Genomic DNA, 20951 nt, shown 5'->3' with positions numbered 1-20951 from the left:
TGCAACATCAGCTTTGACTTGCATTTTAAGATTTAATAAGTTTAAGCCATTACCACAATTTCATCTCTGCGTTTAAAAAAAGGATTTGTTTCATATTCCCATAAGTCATCATGATTTCTTTTTGTGTGTGTGTAAGTGGTTAAAATGATCATCAACTAATGGTCGTGTTCAATATGTCAAGTATATGTTCCCGTCTGTGTCTGTTATAAAGAATAAGCTGTGGATTTAAATTATTATTTATATAAATATTAATATTGTTGATGACTTTATAAAATTACCTTTCAAGGGTTTGGGGGCAGTAATTTGGTTTCTTCTTTGGTGGAAATTTTTTAAAATTTCGATTTGATGCATTATAACAAATACATAAAACATTATTAACAAGGTAACATTCACTGAAAAAAACAACGTAATTTTACGGTTTATTTCCGGCAGCTGGGTGCTGGAAAAAAATCATAAAATAACAGACGTTAAATTACAGAAATTTACTGGAAAACGACGAACATTAAATCACAAAAATGTCCTATTTTAAATTTCAGGTAAATTTCTGTAATTCAACCTCTGTTATTTTACAGTAAATTTCTGTATTTTAACAGCTGTCATTTTTCGTCTTTTCCCTAACCCCAGCTGCCGGAAATAAATTAAATGACAGAATTTTTTATTAAATTTTTAAATAAATACTTTTCTATACAGGAAGAATAACTTATTGACCCCAAACTTTTGAGCTGTAAACTATATGACACTGGGGGAAAAAAGAAAAGCACGAATGAAAATCATTTGAACTGATCACCAAAGGAAGTTACAAAGAAATGTCCTAATGATCATGCTATTTTTCTAATTTATCTCTGCAGATTCAGCACACGGGGTGCCGACCCCTCCGCCCCCACCACCTCTCCCTCCCAGCTCCACTGTGACTCCCACCACCGCTGGACCTCCACCTCCCCCTGGCCCCCCTCCTCCCCCGCCACCTCTGCCTCCCACGCTTACCCCAACAGGTCCCCCACCTCCCCCTGGGCCACCTCCTCCACCCTCAGGCCAGGCTCCCCCACCAGCACCCCCTCCACCCCCTGCCCCACCACTGCCTTCGGGTCTGTTCACCCCCTCGCCCACTACAGACGAGAACAAGGGGCTGTCTGGGCTCGCAGCGGCCCTTGCTGGAGCCAAGCTAAAGAAAGTGCCAAGGGTAAGGGTTCGAGGACCGTCACAAACTCTCATTTGCATTAGATATCACCTGGAGGGATACTACATCCTTAGGCACAATTTACACCAGTGCCTTTTTGTTTTAAAACTTTTAAGTCATGTTAAGGCCGGCGTCCACACTACTCTGTTTTGTTTCAGTTAGTGTCTTTTTTGGCAGCATGCTTTAATGTTTTGTTTTAGTCGAGTCTTTGTGTAAAGCTGACATTTTAGTTTTTATTAGTTTTAATCACATTCATACTCATACAATTTCATACAATGTGTTTTTATTATTGTTTTTTTAGTCTAGTCACGATTTAACTAGGACGAAAACCGAAGACATTTTAGTCTAGATTAAATCTACGAAATAATTTGATATACGTTATAGTTTAATTTTGTTTTAGTCGATAAAAATCAAGAGACATTTTTAGATAGTTTAAATTTTGTAAGCCACATTTAGTCTCGTTTGTAATCTTCAACAATATTGGATCATAAATTTAGTTAGTCATCTTCACATGACCAGCATTTTCGTCGGGTCGTTTTCGTCACATGATAAACGTTAGTTGACAAATATATTTCGTCATAGATTTTGTTGACAAAAGCAGTGCTAGATTCAGAGTGGATGGATCAAAAAAGAGCTCTGAAAATGGAGGTGTGGCTATCCACAGTCTCTCTCTCTATTGGTCTTCAAGACTATTATGTACTACTCCCTGATTCGTCAGGTCATATGACCATTACGCAAATGGTAGATTGCAAGAATTTGTGCTGGCAAAATATGCACATACGCAGGGAGTGTGAATGGTTATGTAAAATGCATTTTAGGCTATATACGGTAGCAGTGGTGCCCAAAGTTTTTCTTATAAAGGGCCAAAGACCAAACTTGATTGAGGGATGTGAGCCGAATATATACCAAACCGAATATGTATCACATCATATAGCATTAAATTTGCCATGGGTTATTTCCTAATTTAATTGCTAATTTTTTAAATAACTAGAAAACATTGCCTTAAAGCATATTAACTGATGCAGTATCATTTTTAACATTTTATAATAAATGTGTTATTACAGTAAAAACATCATCTCATTTATAGATTTTTTTTTTCTGCTGAAAACAGTAGTTGACCACTAGGTGACCTTTGCCTTGATTTGCTCTCCAATGTCTTGTGCATCGCTTTTTGTCAAGTGACATATTTTAGATTTTAATATTCTGATTCAATTACAACATTTAATTGAAATTTTTATTTTCAGTTTACTTTTTTGTAGCTCAGCAATAAAACAAAGAAACAAAGGGCTACGTTCAAATCGAAATAACGATCTCTGTCAAAGGCATTTGCCCCAACCACATCCCATTATTTTTTTCTCTCTTTTCAGACGGGATGGCCCGACTTTGGCCCCCTGGCCTACTTTGGGCATCTCTGCTACATAGTGTAGACGCAGTTCTGAACGAGGAACGTTTTCATCCTAAAATGCTGTTTTAAAACAAAAACGCACAAGTGTAAATGCAGCCTCAGGGCAAGGGTGCCCGAACCTGTTCCTGAAGGGGAAACTTTACAGCAGAGGTTAACTCAAACCCAGAACAAGCAAATCTAGTTCTTCAGACTTACTGTAAACATTCAGGCAAGTGTTTTAGAGCTAAAGTCTACAGGACAGTCACCCTCAGTATGCAGGATTGGACACCCATGGCCTAAGGTAAACACAGTGGAAGTTTGAAATACCTGAGCAGTGGTATACTATTAGCAAACATACCAATGCCGCCCACACTGCTAGAAGTGGCATTTAGATCACGATGTACATATGTGCTGCACTCTTTCCTCTCAACTGCAAAACAAAACCCAGAAAGGTGAGAAAAGGGTTAAGAGAGCATCTGTGTATAGACTTCAATGTGAAGTCATTACTGCTTTAGTGAGCTTCACGAAGACTCCCATGATAAACAAAACAAAGTCGTAGAGACGGATGCTTTTTTAAACTCTCAATACAAATTGAATTTCTTCTTTATTTTGTTCTAAACGTTTGACATAAGCTTATATTCAGTAAATCAATATCGTGAAAACGAACATGCACAATGTTAATTTTGTAAGCATTTTAAAATTGTGTGAATAAATTATTGTTTTAACTTTTAGCATGCTTTTAAGAATATTCACATTGTATTTGCAGCAAGTTTGACCATAACAGCGCCAAATGCTTGGAGATTTAATTGGTTCGCTTAAAATAATAGAACTTCAAACATTACAAACGTTAAAGTTCAAACATTAAAGTTCAATCATTAAAGTTCAAACATTAGCATTTTTGTGTTAATGTGGCCTACTATGTGCTGAAATATTGATAAAAAATTATATAGTGTGCTATTGTACATTAACAGTGTACAAAACTTTGTCTAATGCTACAATGTTACCCATTGTACTTAAACAGAACATGTACAGTATAAAGCAGGGGTGGCCAACCCTGTTCCTGGAGATCTACCTTCCTGCAGATTTCAGTTGCAACCCATATCAAACACAGCTGCCTGTAATTATCAATTTCAGGTCCTAATTAATTGGTTCAGGTGTGCTTGATCAGGGTTGGAGCTGAACTCTGCAGGAAAGTAGATCTCCAGGAACAGGGTTCAGCCATGGTATATACAATATAGCAATAAATCACCAAGTATTTTTGTTATTATACCTGTTAAAGTATTGTTTTGTTTTTGCCGCTTAGGTTAATATCATGATTATACTATGAATATCATGATAAATACCGCATACTGGGATAAAAGCTTCAGAAGATAATTGCAACAAGAACATTTTATGCCATCATAAGCCTAGCTATCACACCAGTTGATCTTTTCATTTTGCTTGTTTCAGGGCCTTAAAGCTAAAAATGTTTTGGAAAATGTTTTTCATCAAAAATATTGAACACATAATCTGTTACTGTAGAGTGACGAACCCCTGGCTCCAGCTGCAGGACCCGCAGTAAGTTCTGGTGGTGCCAAACCTGAAGCATCCCGTGGGAATGGTCCTTTACCTGGAGGAGGAGGCCTAATGGAGGAGATGAGCGCCCTGCTGGCCAGGAGGTAAACTACATGCTTTTTTAATGTGATTGCAACTTTAGAAACAATGCCTAGTATCAAATAATATTTAGTCTGGAAATAACTAAAAAAATAAAAAATGCGGAGTAAATGTTTTCACAATCAGGTGCTCCCACTGTGAGTTCATGCTACATTTCTACGTTCTAAAACTGTTTTCGTAATTTTACTAGTTCAAACTTGGCAGTATTAGTTTACTAACTGTAATTTAATAAAATTTATCTTCATTTATATATAGTGCTTTTGCAATGTAGATTGTGTCAAAGCAGCTTAACATGGAAGTTCTAGTAAATTGAAACTGTGTCTGCAGTTTTCAGAGTTGAAGTTCAGTTTAGTCAAAGTCACTTTGAGGCAAATACATTTGATAAGATGCGGCCATCTTAGAAATGCCTCTCGGGCAGTATGCTCGTGCATTCTGTTTGAATAGGAAACATCAAATTCTCCAAAACTGCTTGCCAAGCTTAAGATTGAATTTCATATTAGGAATCACCAATAAAATTAAACAACAACTGCTTATTTAGTTTCATTTCTGAACGTCCAAATCACACAAAATCTGCAGAAACTCACATCTGGTCTGAGCCACTCCCCCAGAGTATCGTCAGTCTATAGTGATCGCTGATTGGCTCTTGTACTTGCAGGCGGGCTTTTTTCACCATATCACTGATCAGATCTGTCAGTGAGACTCCCAATAAAGGGTCGGTTTTATCATGTAATGAAATGTATGTACCATTTATTTGAAACAGGAGAAGAATTGCTGAGAAAGGATCATCGCCAGAACCTGAGCAGAAAGCTGTGAGTTTAAATACTAGCCTACCTCTTTCAGCTGAACACAGACTCATGTACACACTGACTACTCTTATCGTGTATACTTAATGGTCTTAAAGATTATAAGATAGATTCTTAAACGGATTGTCTTTTTACTTTTTCATCAGGATGACTTTGAGGCTACTGTAACTCCAAAAGTGTCAGCTTGTAGCACACCAGGTAAGCAGGAAGTAAACAATGATTAAAATCTGATTGTAAAATGTAAGTAGCTAGCTATTAATGTTTATTTTGGGGAAAAATAAATGGGGTTATTAGCTCTTAAAAGCAATGTGAAAATGTTTTGGGTATTACTGGGAAAAGTTTGCGGAAAACGCAATGTGGGGGTATTATTTGTGACCCTGGACCACAAAACCAATCAGAAGTGTTATTTTGTTTGGGAAATTATCTGAAAGTTGAATAAATAAGCTTTCCATTGATGTATGGTTTGTTAGCATGGTTTAATTTTTGGCCAGATATTTTGAAAATCTGGAATCTGAGAGTGAGCTACTTATCAAAAATTGAGGTTAGATCCATGTACAGTTTTAGAGTTACTGAATATCTTCACGGAACATGATCTGTACTTAATATTCTAATAATTTTGCTGGCCAGTTACATCTACTCACGGACACAGCCTTGCCAGTTCTGGTTTTTACATCGGCCTAAACAATCTACTAGATTTACAATGATTTCAGGAGATATTACAGTTAAACAAGAATTTTACATCTATTTGCCAGGCAAAGATTTTCCATGTCAATTTACATAATTAAACAAAATAAGCCAATTCAGATTGTACAACATCAATTACCCAAAGATACATTTAAGATTTAGAGATTAACACCTGACCATGTAGAATTAAGTTGCAGCGTATAAGTCTTAATGCAGAGACTCACACACTGCAGCAGGGTATCCTGATCCCACAAACACCTTTGCACCTTTCCTTTAAATACTGATATCACAATAAACCATCATATATTCAAGACAAAAGCTTGACTATGTACAGTTGCCTGGAGCCAGGCCAAAGCACGCTTGTCGCCCCTCCCGTCTCTCCCAATGGCCCGCACTCACATTACATTCGGTCCTAGACACGCTTACATCATCAATGATGCGCTGTTCAGTGAGCACTTTTGCTCAGCACAGTGGAGATTTCTTTAGTCATATCGTTTAAGTCGTTTGGAATGCAGTGACACAGAGTCAAATATTTCGCCGAACAGATCAGCCCCTTTTGACGCTCATAAACAATCATCAAGTCCTCGTGCTGCAGGAATTAGGAGGTGCAGTTGTCATGCAGTAAGGGGTTTGCGTCTTTAATATACTACGACAGTTTGCGTTCATTGAACAGTAAGACTGATTAATAAATCTATATCAAACGGTCCCTTAAAAGTCATGTCTCACTTTCAGTTTCGGGCTCAGGCACGTTTTGCACTCACATAAGGGAACTGACCCAAGTGAACTCTTCCAAAAGCATAAACGAAAATTAATCATTTTGACTGGGATCACATTTACAATGATTGTTAATAATTTTGCATGCTAAGTCTGTACAGTTCATGGAAAGGTAAATGGTAAAAAATTTATTAAAAAAAAATCAACATTTTGTTTTTTGAAATATATATATATATATATATATATATATATATATATATATATATATATATATATATATATATATATATATATATATATTTTTTTTTTTTTTACTTCCCAATTTATTTATTTATTTAATTTATTAGAATTGTTATTGCTGTTTTTGTTGTTGGTTGTCGTTATTATTATTTTTATAATTATTGCTGCTTTTTTTTTGCTGTTGTTATTATTATTATTGCTGTTTTTTTTGTTGATTTTTTAAATATATTTTTTTATGTTATTATTGCTGTTTTTGATGACATTTTTTATTACTTTTATTACTAGTATTATTATTGTCAGTAGTAGTATTGTTATTATTATTATTAGTAGTAGTATTAGTAATAATATTGCTGTTTTTTGTAGATTTTTGTTGTTGATTTATATTATTATTATTAATATTTCTAAATTTACATAAACCGGTATGGTGTTCGCAACTTTGTTATCCAGCCTAAAGTCTAGGCCTTAAAGCAAAATCACCTATAAATAAATGTACAAACATCACACAGTTTCTTTTTTCTATTCACAGATATGCCCAGAAAGCCTTGGGAGCGGACGAACACCATGAATGGTAGCAAATCACCAGTCATCGGAAGGTAATAATTAGCATGTCATTTTATTTGACGAGGCAAGTCAGTGTGTGCATTATACTTCCACCAATTCACAGAGCCTTTTTAGAGGAAATCTCAAGCTTTTGGGATCCGTGTTCAGCAGGGTCTCCTATCATTGACACTAATGTCAAACATTTATTGCTTTGCATCACATGCTTGCATCCGGGACCCTCACAATCGCATGTCAGAATGCGTGAAAGGTCCTGTGTTTGACATCACTAAAGCACAGTGCTGTTGCTTCTCATCAGATCAGTTTCTGTTGTGTTTTTTTTGTTGTTTTTTTTGTATGAATGATTCAGTAAGGCCACAGTGGAATAAAAATATTTCTCCTTTCATCTGAATTGGACTTAGTGCAAATAGAAGAGGATTACTTTGAAAATGTAGTTCAGATACACGCTGTTGACCTCTGACCTGGCTAGTTTCTTTACTCTCACAGACGGGACACACCATGGAGAAATCAGATGGGTACTGACAAGTACTATGATTCCTTAAACAGGTATACGAGGCTAGTTTGAGAACTCTTTCTAGACTTTGTTTGCTGAGAGTGCTCTTTAAATAGGATGAGGGTTGGTGCAGTGATTGTCTACGGTTATTCTCTCTTTTTTTTTCCTCCCCCCATACACAGACAGGCTGCTTTTGCCAACAAAACAAACACCAGGAGATGGCATAAATACATGCAATAGGCTTGCCAAACATCGGTGCCGGTTTTATTGTAATAGTGGAGTTGATCCGTGGAGTTTGATATTGAATTTGTGTGTGTGTACATTTATTTATTATTTATATGTGTAGTTATTATTTTAATTATGTAAAGATGCATTCGATTCATCAAACGTGTCTATGAAGACACAGCTACAAAATATAGAAAATCTAATAACAATGTAAGTGATTTTTGAGCACCAAAGTCGCATTTTATAATGATTTCTATTTTCTAGAGACAGGAGTAATGATGCTTAAAACTCAGGTTTGCCATCATACAGTTAAAGTCAGAATTATTAGCCCCCTGAATTATTTGTCCCACTGTTTATTTTTCCCCCAAATTTCTGTTTATTGGAGAGAAGATTTTTTTCAACACATTTCTAAACATGATAGTTTAATAACTTATCTCTAATAACTGATTTATTTTATCTTTGCCATGATGACAATAAATAATATTTGACTTGATAAATTGTTATAGAATATCAGAATAAATTTTGGTGCAAAAACTGTTGCATAATTTTAACAAAATATAAAATGTAAAAAAATGTATGTTTATTAAAAAAATATTCATTTTCACTTTTATAGATTTAAAATAGACTATTATTAAAATTGTATTGTTATTGTCAAAAAGGGTAATAAATAAGGGATTTGAAAAGTATAAATTTACAGCCCTAAATTTTTGCCGTTTGGTAATTTTCACAAAATATTAAATGATAAAAAACACATATAAATGCTAAAATAAAATATGTATATTAATTTCACTTTTAGAGGGTGGCACGGTTGCTCAGTGGTGCCGCTTCCAAAGACATGTACTATAGGTGAAATGAATGAGCTAAATTAGCTGTAGTGTGTGTGTGTGTGTTTGTGTATGCGAGACTGTATGGATGTTTCCCAGTATTGGGTTGCAGCTGGAAGGGTAAATTGCTGCGTAAAACATATGCTGGATAAGTTGCCGGTTCATTCTGCTGTGGCGACCCCTGATTAATAAATGGACTAAGCCGGAGGAAAATAAATGAATGAATTTTACTTTTATAGATAGCCATATGCAGTATAAATTTTAAAATTATTATTAAAATTTTATTATTGTTGTTGTTGAAAAGGGTCAAACCTTCATTTAAAAAATAAAATCATAAACTTTAGCTGGTATGTATTTTTTTTAATTATCTTTAATTTAATAATTAAAATATACATTTATGTATGCTCAGTTAACTTTTTTTAAAACATTAATACTAATACTATAATTTATAAAATATAAATTATTATTATTAAAAATGATAAAACAATAAAAGTAAATAATTAACAGTCTTTTTTTATTTTGTTAAAAATTAAAAAAACATCAATAAAAAACTTAATTATAGAAAATACAAACAGTTAAAGACGAGCATCAATTTGGATTAGACTTTTACTGAGAAACCAAGCAAAGCTATTAACCCAGCAAGCATTTTTTGTTGTTAAAAAATGTCTAATAGACATCTTAACAGTTGTCTTGGCTAAAACAAAGCTAAATTGGGGTTGTCGGTGTCTAAGAATAGGTCAAAACTAGACTAGTCATCAAATAAACAGAAATGAATGACTACACATTTAAAGTCCGTCTAATCTGTCTATTTGACGACTAGTCTAGTTTTGGGCTATTCTTAGATGTCTATTAGATTTTCACTGACAGTCCAAGTTTAGCCTTGTTTTAGCCAAGCTGCATGTTTAGATGTCTATTAAACGTCTATTAAACACAGATTTGTTTGCTGGGAAGGATGGTATTATTATTATTATTATTAGAGGCTCCCCATAAATGATGCACTAGATGGAATTTCGAATTTGTGACCCTGCATTACAAAACCAATCATAAGTGTTGTTGTTTTGTTTTTGGAGATTATCTGAAAGTTGAATAAATAGGCTTTTTAAAAAAATTTTTACTGATGTAATTTGTTAGGATAGGATAATATTTGACCAAACATTTTGACAATCTGGAATTTGAGAGTTAAAAAAAACATATATATCTATCTATATATATATATATATATATATATATATATATATATATATATATATATATATATATATATATATATATTTTTATATATTTATATTTATACACACACACACACACACGTACTGAATATTAGCATTTAAAGCGATCTAAATGAAGTGCTTAGCAATGTACCTTACTAATCAAAAATTTAGTTTAGATCTATGTACAGTAGGAAATTTACTAATTACTGTAAATAATAAGAATTTCTATTATAAACTCACCAAAGGGCACGCACTATCAGGAAGCTGGAGCATTTGTCCACTCTTGCCAAATGAATCCACCTGCCTCTAAAGATAACACACTTTTCTGCCCTCCCCCTTCAAAAGTGCATTTAATTAGCTACGGTAAGTTACAGTTTCGTCTCGCATTAAGAAATCCTGAAAGCTGCCCTGTAACTCGCACATAACTTTTTCTTTTAAGCTGTGTCACAATGTTCTTATTCGCTTGACTTCTGCTTCCTCTCCACACAAGGCAACCCGCTGTTCAGCATTCATTTCTTCCCTCGACGGGATAGATAAAGCGTCATTTCCCTTATTTCCCATGGCTCCCACCCTACGGTGATTATTGTGTTGGCAATAGCATCCTGTCTGATTGAGCTCCAGACTGGCATGAGAGTGATTCAGCAGCTGCATTGTGTGTTCTGCAGTGTGGATGGGGTTTTTGCTGTGCTTTTACATGTTCTTTTATGCGGTTGACTCAGCAAATGTGTTGCTTTTGAAGTATCTGCTGCTCAAGGAAATGCAAACCCCATGGTGCTCTTTTTTTTTCACCCAGTTGCGCATATGTATATCTGTATATGTGTGTATTTCTTTTTCAGTACAACTATTTTCTAAGTTCCTGAAAGCCGAAATATCTTGCATTTTCCTCACGTCTTGTTTATCCTGTGTAAATGCTGTGTATATTCCTGATTCGCCAATTATGATTGGTGTTGTAACAATGTCAATTTAAGCCCAAAGTGTACGTAGGTTTTTTTTTTTTACACTAATGTATAATGTAATGTATGAAAACACAAATATACAAATATATATATGGTTTAATATTGTGCACAGACATATATAGGGATCTAATAGCTCACCACAATAGCCATAAATATGATTTTCATTTACAGTATTACATCCTACATTTACTTCTGTTGAACACAAAAGAAGACAGTTTGAAGAAAGCCGGAAACATTGACTTCCATAGTAAACAAAATAAAAACATTAAATACTAAATACACTACCCGGCCACTTTATTAGGTACACCTGTCCAACTGCTTGTCAACGCATATGTCTAATCGGCCAATCATATTTACAGAGAGTGGTCAGAAAAAGAGAAAATATCTAGCGAGTGGCAGTGAGAAGTCAGGGGTGGATGGCCAGACTGGGTTGAGCTGATAGAAAGGCAACAGTAACTCAAATTAAATCATTACAACCGAGGTTTGCAGAAGAGCATCTCTGAACACACAACACATCCAACCTTGAGGCAGATGGGCTACAACAGCAGAAGACCACACTGGGTGCCACTCCTGTCAAGCTAAGAACAGGAAACTGAGGCTACAATTCGCAGAGGCTCACAGACAATAGAAGATTGGAGAAATGTTGTCTAGTCTGATGAGTCTAGATTTCTGCTGCGACATTCGAATGAGAGGGTCAGATTTTGGCATCAACAACATGAAAGCATGGATCCATCCAGCCTTGTATCAACGGGTCAGACTGGTGGTGCTGATGATATTTTCTTCGCACACTTTGGGCCCATTAGTACCAATTGAACACCTTGTCAATGCCACAGCCTATCTGAGTATTGTTGCTGACCATGTCCATCACTCTATGACCACACTGTACCCATCTTCTGATGGCTACTTCCAGCAGGGTAACGCGTCATAAAGCACAAATCATCCCAGGCTGGTTTCTTGAACATGACAATGAGTTCACTGCACTCAAATGGCCTCCACAGTCACCAGATCTCAATCCAAAATGAACACCTTTGGGATGTGGTGGAACAGGAGATGTGCAGCCAACAAATATGCAACAACTGTGTGATGCTATCATGTCAAAATGGACCAAAATCTCTGAGGAATTTTCCAGCACCTTGTTGAATCTATGCCACTAAGGCAGTTCTGAAGGTGAAAGTGGGTCCAACCCTGTACTAGTAAGGTGTGCCTAATAAAGTGGCCGCTGAGTGAAGAAATAAACCCATAAAGGTTTGGAACTGTATAAGGGTGAGTAAATGCTGACAGAATTTCTCGTTTTGGATGAACTGTCCCTTTAAGCAGTAAGCGCTGCATCTTTTAAGCAAAATATTGTTCTTGTTTGATCTCCTCTGTTTCCTTTTCGTCTGTGAAACAACAGTGTTGACACTGTGGATGAATTGAGTAGTAAAAAACACTATTACAAGTGTACGGTATGTGCAAACTATCTGTTCATCTTGTGCGATAAAATAATATTGCACAAAACACACTAATCCGGGCTCTGATTTATAAAATATTTGTAGAAACCTTTCTAAAAGTGAACGTACACCAGAATAAATGTTCATTTATTATTGATCATTGCTCGAATAACGATTTAAAGCGGTTCAATTAAGTCAATATTTAAGCTAAACATGTTTACTTACAGCTGATTTTTGATACAGGGCAAGTGAAAATCTTTTCCAACTGGGGTACTCCAAAAATCCTTAGCATTTAGCCCTGAATAAGACTAAAATTTCATTCATAATGATCTTAAAAAGGTCTTAAAGTCTTAAAACCTGCAGAAACCCTGTATACAGTGTGGCTCCTGCTCAACTATAATCCTGAGTTAACATTTTCAGGTCCTGCGACTTTTGCAGATATCCTATAGCCCTGGCATACATTTATAAATGAGACCACAGGTCACTCATTGTGCGCAAAAAAAAAAAGAAGCAAAGTACACTCTGGGCTTTACACAGCATATGAAACTTCTGTTTAAGCGTGTCACTAAAACTTCTGGCTTGCATCTTGACTATCGCAATGTGGACTTAAAATAGCACAGCTTCACGCCATTTCTTCTCTCCTCAGACCAAGGTCTACACCAACTCCAACCGGATCCATAAGTGCCAACGGGGTGCCAACAGAAGCTCTTGACTACGACAGATTGAAACAGGTACTTGTCAAAAGCAAGAAGTGACTAAGTTGAACCGAAACTCACTTAACCTTTTAGCCCTTCAGAGTTTGTTAGAGGGGCTGTTCACTTCCTTAATATGTTAGCAAAGCTGGTGGTATAATTTCACATTGCAGCACTTCCTATATGACTAACAGGGGTGAAATAATACTGGTTGGCAGTGCACAGCTTTTGTGGGTGTGGACAATTATAGTTCTTGCCACAAAAGGCAAAAACCTCCCTTCTGTATGAATGAGCGTGGTAGATATGAAAGGCATATGCAGGAGTCGTACTTATCTAAGCACACAGTTACTTTTTTTTCCAGTTGTGGTTAGCGAGTGTTTCAAGTGGCGATGAGTTACTAATGGCAGCTGCAATTGAAGTGTGGATGTTGTAACATACACCTACTCATCTGGTCCAAGCCATTTATTATTGTATTACTGCCAAAGCCAAGTGCAGTTGATATAATAGCTTATATTTAACTTATAGCTTCGGGTTATGTCTATATTTTGACTTGGCACTGTGAGTTGTTTCTTGCTTTCTAGTGTGTATATTGTAGTTTTATCTGCAGCTTTATGTTCATTAATGAACCTTTTTGTCTGTTTGGCCAATTTTGGTGTGTAACATGTTACAAAATTTTTTGATTTGCTTTACAGGACATTCTAGAAGAGATGAGGAAGGAGCTATCGAAACTAAAAGAAGAACTTATTGATGGTAATGTTTTCAATTGATTTACCGCAATACATATGATGCACTTTATGCTTTTTTAACACATTTCTAGAATAATATTTGAAGTTAAGTCAAGCTTTTGGACAAATTAGACTAAATTTGATTCTTAACTTACATTTTAATTCAGATTTTTTCTCCTTTTTTTGATGCTGACTGATTCATTCCAGACTTTTTCATGTTGCACGTTTAATTTAAGTGTTTTTTTTTTAGATGTTTCTTTGAAGTTAAATTGTATTCAAAACATTTTATTACAAATCAAAAGACTAAGAATAATAAATTATTATTATAATTTAAAATAATACATTTTATTTGTGTAATTGTCAATGCATGTTTACCATTTGAATATTATTATTACAATAAAATGTTGTTGTATGTAAATGTAAATTGATTAAATGGATAAGCTGGAACAGAATATACACACACACACACACACACACACACACACACACACATATATATATATATATATATATATATATATATATACTCTGTATTTGTTTTATTATTGGTTAAATTGGTAAAATGAATAAACTGGAATGGATAAGATATTTAATTTGATTTTCTTTATTTTATACAAAAAAATCTTTTCAAATTGAAATGAAAGAAATCGATTCAAATTTATGAGCTGGCTTGGATAGTGAAAACATTTTATTTTATTCATTTTGTACAAATAAAAAACTTTTACTAAATTGATTCAAATTAATGAGCTGGCATGGACAATGAGGATATTTTTTATTTTGTACAAATAAAAAACTTTTACAAAATTGGTTAAAATTGATAGGGAAGATGTTTAATTAATTTTATACAAAGAACTTCAAGAAATTGATTCAAATTAATGAGCTGGGTTGGATAGTGAAGATGATTTATTTTATTTATTTTGCACAAATAAAAAAACTTTTAAGAAATCTATTCAAATTATTTAGCTGGCATGGACAGTGAGGATATTTTATTTTATTTAGTTTGTACAAATAAAATACTTTTACGAAATTGATTCAAATAATAAGCTGGACTACTGAAATGAGCACACAAACACTGGCTAATGTGGGCCATCTAAGATATAAAGATGTATACTGTGTTGTTTCATAGTTTTAACGTGTTCACCAGTAGCTATGTTTCCATTTACCCATTTTTATGAGCGTTTTAGATGTGTATACAAAAATTTATGCACATAACCGAGTACGATTTTTTTTCGATGCAAAAAAATGGAACCTTTTACCGAACATATTCCAGTATGAGCGTTAAAGTCATGTGATTTTGTTATAAGAGATCATGTGATAATAAAATGTGTGTAAATGGACAAACCAGCAGGCTGAGCACACTGTAAAACATCTGAAATGTTGTTTTGCTCATTTTAAAATGCATTAACCATTTCAGTATTAGTGTTGTATTATTAATTACCTTCAGAACTGTCAAGAGGATCTGTGCTGCGTGTCTCATGCATTCAAACGCCACCATGCGTTCATTGTATGTCGGCATTGCCTTCTGAGGCACAAGTGATTTATTAAATAAAGAAAAGATTCACGCATCTTCTCCTACTGCAGCAAATTCCGCTTTTACTTTTGATATTTGGTGCAAGTTAATCAGAAATGATGATTTTGTTCTCCAATTCATTTGATGGAAACGCTGCTTAATATGCTCGTCTTTTTGCGATATTCCAGTTTTGCGCATACATTCAATTAGCATTTTTTGATGGAAACAGCTATTGTTGGAAAAACATTTTAAAAAACAATAAATAAGCAGGTCTGTTGACCTCAGGCTGTGAACTGTAAAGCAACTGATCTGAACTAAACCGTTTCTAATGTTGGTGTCGTCTCTGTGTTTTCAGCAATCAGGGAGGAGCTGGGCAAGTCGAACTCTGCATAGAAGAGGCCGAAGTGCACCTGTATTTTTTTAAAAACCACAATCTGTCACTTCAGAGGTCAGCTTCAGTTTAAGACACTATCTCAAAAGCAATGAAAATGGGAAAATTACAGTTTTAACTAGTGGTGATCACAATAACAATGAAAATTGGGAAAGATCTGTTGGATATAATGCCTTGGAAAGACATAAGTATTGAGCGCGGGGTGATGGAGGGCGTAAGAGCAAGAGGATAAGACGACGTCTCTACGCGACGCCGTACACCAAATGCCCCAATCGAAGGCAGTCGGAAACAAAGTTGACTGTCAGTATGCAATGGATGACTTTTACTGTGGAAAGAAAATGACGGGGGGAAAAAAGACAAACTATTACTGAATCACATACTGTATTAACCATTGAAGAGTGAAATTGTAAATCAAGCAGATGACATTCATTCTACGGCACATTGTTTAGCAAAGGGCAGGCTTTGTTTATGAATTTACGAAGGCGTTTGGAGACTCGAGTTGGCCTTGTATAGAGCAAAACCTTGAAATCGGGCCAACCAGCCGAGTACGGTCTATTGCTGCAGGACTCTAAAGCTTGTCTTCCTACTATTTTAACCAGAATATGTACATTTAAAATGACGATGAAATAAACATTATATCTGCAAGTCATTCAATCAATCTGTTCCAATGTACGCCATGATCACATCAGGTAGCTTAACTCGCTCTTTCAGTCGGTTTCCATTATTCTTCAAGAAGCGAATGCCACTGTTATCTGTAAACCTTCTTCGTCTTGTGTGTTCGCTAAGAAGATCACGAAGGACAATGCCTTTCTACTGTACATCGTTGTAGCTCTTTACCAAAATCCTCTCAGCCAATCGAAGTTAAGGTCGACGTCAACGTCATCTCAAGACCATATCTGTAGATAGTGCTAACCAGAAACTTTTTATTCACGTAGGCTCTTTTTTTTTTTTTTTGTATTTCTTTCGATTTCGGTGCATGTCGTCTTATGAACGGGAAGGGGGACAAAATGGTTGCCACGAAAAATAATTTAGTTATTCAGTTCATAAGCAATAAGTGTAGCATTATTCCATGTCTCTTTTTTTTCCGTTTGTTTCCATAATCATCCACTTTGCCCTCAAAACGTGGATGAATGATGTTCTCCAAGTGCAGTTCACAACGGACACCTCTTTATAGCCATAATAAATTTGCAGGGTTTTACTCATTTTACGTTTTATTTTGGGATTTACGCAAGTGGAAGATCTCGCGTATTCATCTCGCATGGGGTATAAACCACCTAAAATTTAACGAGGGCCAAGAAACTGGCTCTGTTTTTCAGAGGAGCTTTATCTTCCAACACGCTTATTTTTTGTTATGGAAACTTTTATTGGGAAATCTGCTTTTTAAGACCGAAATCTTTGTACAAACGTGAAGTGTGATAATAGACTGTGCGAATTTTGAGGAGAATTCTTGAGAACATGAATTTGTGACGTTCTCTCAGATCAGATTTCTTTCTTTTTCTCGGTTATCCGTTTCCCCCATGCTATGCTCACTTGTCGATCCTTTTGTCGTTACTTTTATGTAGTTCGAAACCATCAATCTCTCAAGGAATCGGAGCGTTTGTATAGAGTGTTTACAGCATTGATTGCACTTTAAAAACCCAGAAGTTCAAATGATATTATTGCTGACACGACCGGCCGTCACTTTGTGATCGGCTGCATCACCAAAGCTAAACGGTAAACTCTAGAACGTCACACACTCCTGATCCACCTTTGTTTTGACGACAAATAACGTTTGACGATCGGTCTATAGGTTAAACAGGTAAAATATTTTGATCAGGGTTGATTCATTCCTGGATAAACCTGTTTGTGATCTTCATGGTTTGTGCCTTGTTCGGAAGTTGCATTTGATATGTCGAAAATATAAAAGCGTATATATAGAGAGTATTAATTTAGGGCCTGCCATAACTTTATTCGTTTCTTTTGCATTTTGCTTCAGTGAGTTGCAAAGGACGCTTTTACGATTTTTGGTTCAAATCAAACATGCATTCACATTCTTCTGTGTCATTTTTTTTTCTTGCATTCTGTTGCATTACAGTGTGGTTTGTGTTATGGTTAAGACCATGTATGCTGGTGGGATCTGAGAAACTGATCTTTGATGGCGGGAGTCAGTTGAATGCTGTTGACGGCACAATAAGTCTCGATTATGAGCAGACCGTGCTGGTCAGATTCAACTGAAGGTCCTTTTTAATGCAATTTTCAGTTTCCTTATCTTTCTATTTTATCGTTCATGTTGTACCATACTGTTTTCATGTTAATTAGAAGTTTCTTACACGCTAACATTGTTTTGTTTGAGCAAATTAAATAAAAATTGCAATACATTGGTGTTTGCGTTTCTTTCTGAATTAAAACATTGACATGACTTGTTTGGGTTTTTTATTTGATATATTTAGGTTTTTTTGCTTGTATTTCTATAAAAATAGGTAAGACCTTAAGAAACTTTTCTCTATAGATAAACCATAGTAAAAAAAATACTACAACAAAAAATTGTGGTGACTAAAATAAGTGCGCTTAAAGGGATAGTTCACCCAAAAATGTATTATGCCATCATTTACGAACCTTTGTTTCAAACATGTGACTCTCTTTGTTCTGTTAAAGACTAAAAAAGATATTTAGATAAAAGCTTTAAACCTGTAACTATTGATTTCTGTACCATGTAAAACCTGTGAAAATCACTAAATAAAATAAGTTAGTTTAACTTAAAATGATTTAAAAATATACTTTGACTTAATGAAAGGGAGTTGGAGGTAACTTAAAAACTGATATTAAGCAGAACTCAAGCCTAATGAGTTATGTATGAATTAATTCGGTTTTTTGTGTTAACTCTAATGCTACACTTTCAGAAATAAAGGTACAAAACCAGTGGGGTGGGCAGTACCTTTTCAAAAGGTAATTTTTTTTTCTTACCAGCTCCTTAAATGTACATTATAATACTTAAAACGTACACATGTGTACCTCAAAGTAACTTAAAGGTAAGAAAGTGAACCTTAAAATTACAAAACTGTACCCTAAAGGTACTAATGTCCACCTATATGGTACAAAAGTGTACTTTTTGAAAAGGTACCACCCCAGACACAGATTTGGCACCTTTATTTTTGAGAGTGTAGAATCTACATTAAACAATTTTACTTTACTAATGATCTAAATGTTTGACGAAATCAACAAATAATAAATGTATAATACATATAAATACTTATGGCTCTCTCTCTCTTTCTGCGATTTATAAGGATGAACCTTAATAAAATGGGAATGGTTGGTGATATTAACGTCCTGTTTGTGGCACATTAGAATATGTGAGGGGGCTTGTAAATAACTCATGAAAGAATAAAGTTACGTTTAAAACCAAGTACACCATTGTTTTTCTTGTGAAATTCCCAACAAGTTTATTAAGGCGTATCCATATAAACATATAAATGGCCCACCGTGTGTGTGCGTGTATAAGTTTATAGTATTCAAGCTATTTGGTTTCAAAACCACATTCCTAAAAAACTTTAAGTTGACTTAATTTATGGTCTTAGTATGTGTATAGTGTTTCACCTACTATGAAAGTCAGTGGTTACAGGTTCTTCAAAATACCTTATTTAATGTTAAACAGAAGAATTAAACTCACAAAGGTTTGGAACCACTTTAGGAAAGTACCTATAAATATAAAATGTTCCATTGACATTCAGCATAAGATACATTTCTGTAAAAATTAAACTGTTATTCTGACCTGTATGAATTAAAATATGTGAGCAATTACAAAATTACTTTATTTTAAATTAGAAATTTGCAGACAAATGGGTTTGACATAATGATTTAGAAAAAAGCATAAAGTTTTAAATTTACAGTATTTTTTTAGCTGCTTTGATGTCCTGAAATTAACATCATCCAATGATTATTGTTCTTTATGCCAAGATGAGTTTTTTTGTAAATATGTTATTAAATTGAATGCATGTATAGTGGATGTCTGTTGTTTTTGTATGCACACTGTGTCTATAGTCTTTGATAAAACATATTTGAGTCAATATCTACTCAAATCTAGATCTTTTGATTTTGGAATTGTAAAACACAGCTTATGCAAACGCTGCCACTTTTGTGTCTGCTGTGCTGTTGCACGGCTAAGCTGTATCAAACAGGAAGAAGGCAGCACTGAGCAAACACTGCAACAAAAGCTGAATATTACTCAAACAGCCACTGCACTGAACACACTTCTTAAACGCAGCTCAAACAATCTTACTGGTTCAGAAAGCAGCTGCTAGAAAATGTGCACAACTCCAGACTGAGCACATAAAGGCACTGCTAAAGTTCAGCTAAGGTCAAATGCAGCAATGCAATTTTGCTAAAACGGAAACTGAGTAAGACTCTAAGTATTAGACACCTACTCTTTAACATAACCAATAAAAAGCTGGTTGGATTAGTTGATAAGACTGCAAGCTGAATGTATTTGGTTATTGTTAAAATACATTGCTAGTTACTATTTAATTATTCTAGATTTAGATTTCTATTAATCATAGCACTATAATTAATTGAATAATGTAATATTAACTTAATACACAGGTAAATCATAGCAGTTTACTCTATGCTCACAACCAACTGTTAGTTACCTTACTAATGCAAGTTGAAATGTGTTTAATATAATTATTACCAGTTTCAAAGTGGCCTTAATTTTCATTTGAAGCTAATTTTTAATTGTTTTAATAGTAGTTGACAAGTTTGTATTATATTCAAACCACAAAACAAGAGTGTGGTTGTGTTCAGCAGAAGTACCTGTCAGTCAAGATGAATTACAAGTAAGTTAACAATAGGAGGGTAAAAGCATGTTTCGGAACGGCTGTAACCTGTAAAAGAGACAATAATAAATACAAATATATATTAAAAATATGTAGCGGAAGATTTCGTCGACCTGTTTCGGTCATTTTGTATTAACAACCATTGCCCTCCACAGTATAACAAAGAGCATAGAATCTCTCAAGTCATTTTAAGCTCTTTGGTATAAGTATGAAAAACAAGTTATTAACTTAAATTCCGGTTATTTAAGCGTTTCACTGACCCTTCTCGTGCCTTTACCCATTAATTACCAACTATATTTGACTTAAAAACTTATGGCATTTATAAGTGTGACGTCGTCTGTCTGTCCTGTCCCTCTCTCTTCTCATATCTCACCGATCAACTGTCTCGCCTGAAGAGGACTCCATTTTGTAAACCTCGATTCTCTTCAAGCTCAACTGCCTCGCCTCCAATCAACGCTCACGCAAAGCCCCCC

At 34.9% G+C, this 20951-nt stretch overlaps 1 protein-coding gene and 3 long non-coding RNA genes across 38 annotated transcripts in view; 1 reads left to right on the top strand and 3 right to left on the bottom strand.

The window, feature by feature from the left end:
* The window catches only part of enah (ENAH actin regulator), a 200018-nt gene extending 181991 nt beyond the window's left edge, over positions 1 to 18027 (top strand). For 18 of the 35 annotated variants that reach the window (XM_087296717.1, XM_087296713.1, XM_087296702.1 and 15 more), the window contains 9 exons: positions 849 to 1180; positions 4083 to 4219; positions 4975 to 5023; positions 5164 to 5215; positions 7182 to 7248; positions 7700 to 7759; positions 12999 to 13083; positions 13737 to 13794; positions 15635 to 18027. In XM_087296717.1, the coding sequence (XP_087152843.1) occupies positions 849 to 1180; positions 4083 to 4219; positions 4975 to 5023; positions 5164 to 5215; positions 7182 to 7248; positions 7700 to 7759; positions 12999 to 13083; positions 13737 to 13794; positions 15635 to 15672 (878 nt within the window). In that variant the 3' untranslated portion in view covers positions 15673 to 18027. 35 annotated transcript variants of the gene reach the window in all.
* The window catches only part of LOC147839397 (uncharacterized), a 765501-nt gene that overhangs the window by 371613 nt on the left and 372937 nt on the right, over positions 1 to 20951 (bottom strand). The window lies entirely within an intron of this gene.
* LOC141379382 (uncharacterized) lies at positions 4945 to 10451 on the bottom strand. The gene is made up of 2 exons (XR_015518837.1): positions 10174 to 10451; positions 4945 to 6070 (listed from the first exon to the last, which is right to left on the bottom strand). It is a non-coding gene; the product is annotated as an uncharacterized LOC141379382 (long non-coding RNA).
* Positions 17890 to 20860, bottom strand: LOC141379378 (uncharacterized). The gene is made up of 2 exons (XR_015518817.1): positions 20739 to 20860; positions 17890 to 20526 (listed from the first exon to the last, which is right to left on the bottom strand). It is a non-coding gene; the product is annotated as an uncharacterized LOC141379378 (long non-coding RNA).

This window comes from Danio rerio, chromosome 20 (genome assembly GCF_052040795.2).
Source record: "Danio rerio strain M-AB ecotype USA chromosome 20, GRCz13ab, whole genome shotgun sequence".
In the NCBI taxonomy this organism is placed as follows: Eukaryota; Metazoa; Chordata; class Actinopteri; order Cypriniformes; family Danionidae; genus Danio; species Danio rerio.
This window is presented reverse-complemented; position numbering and strand designations above follow the sequence as displayed.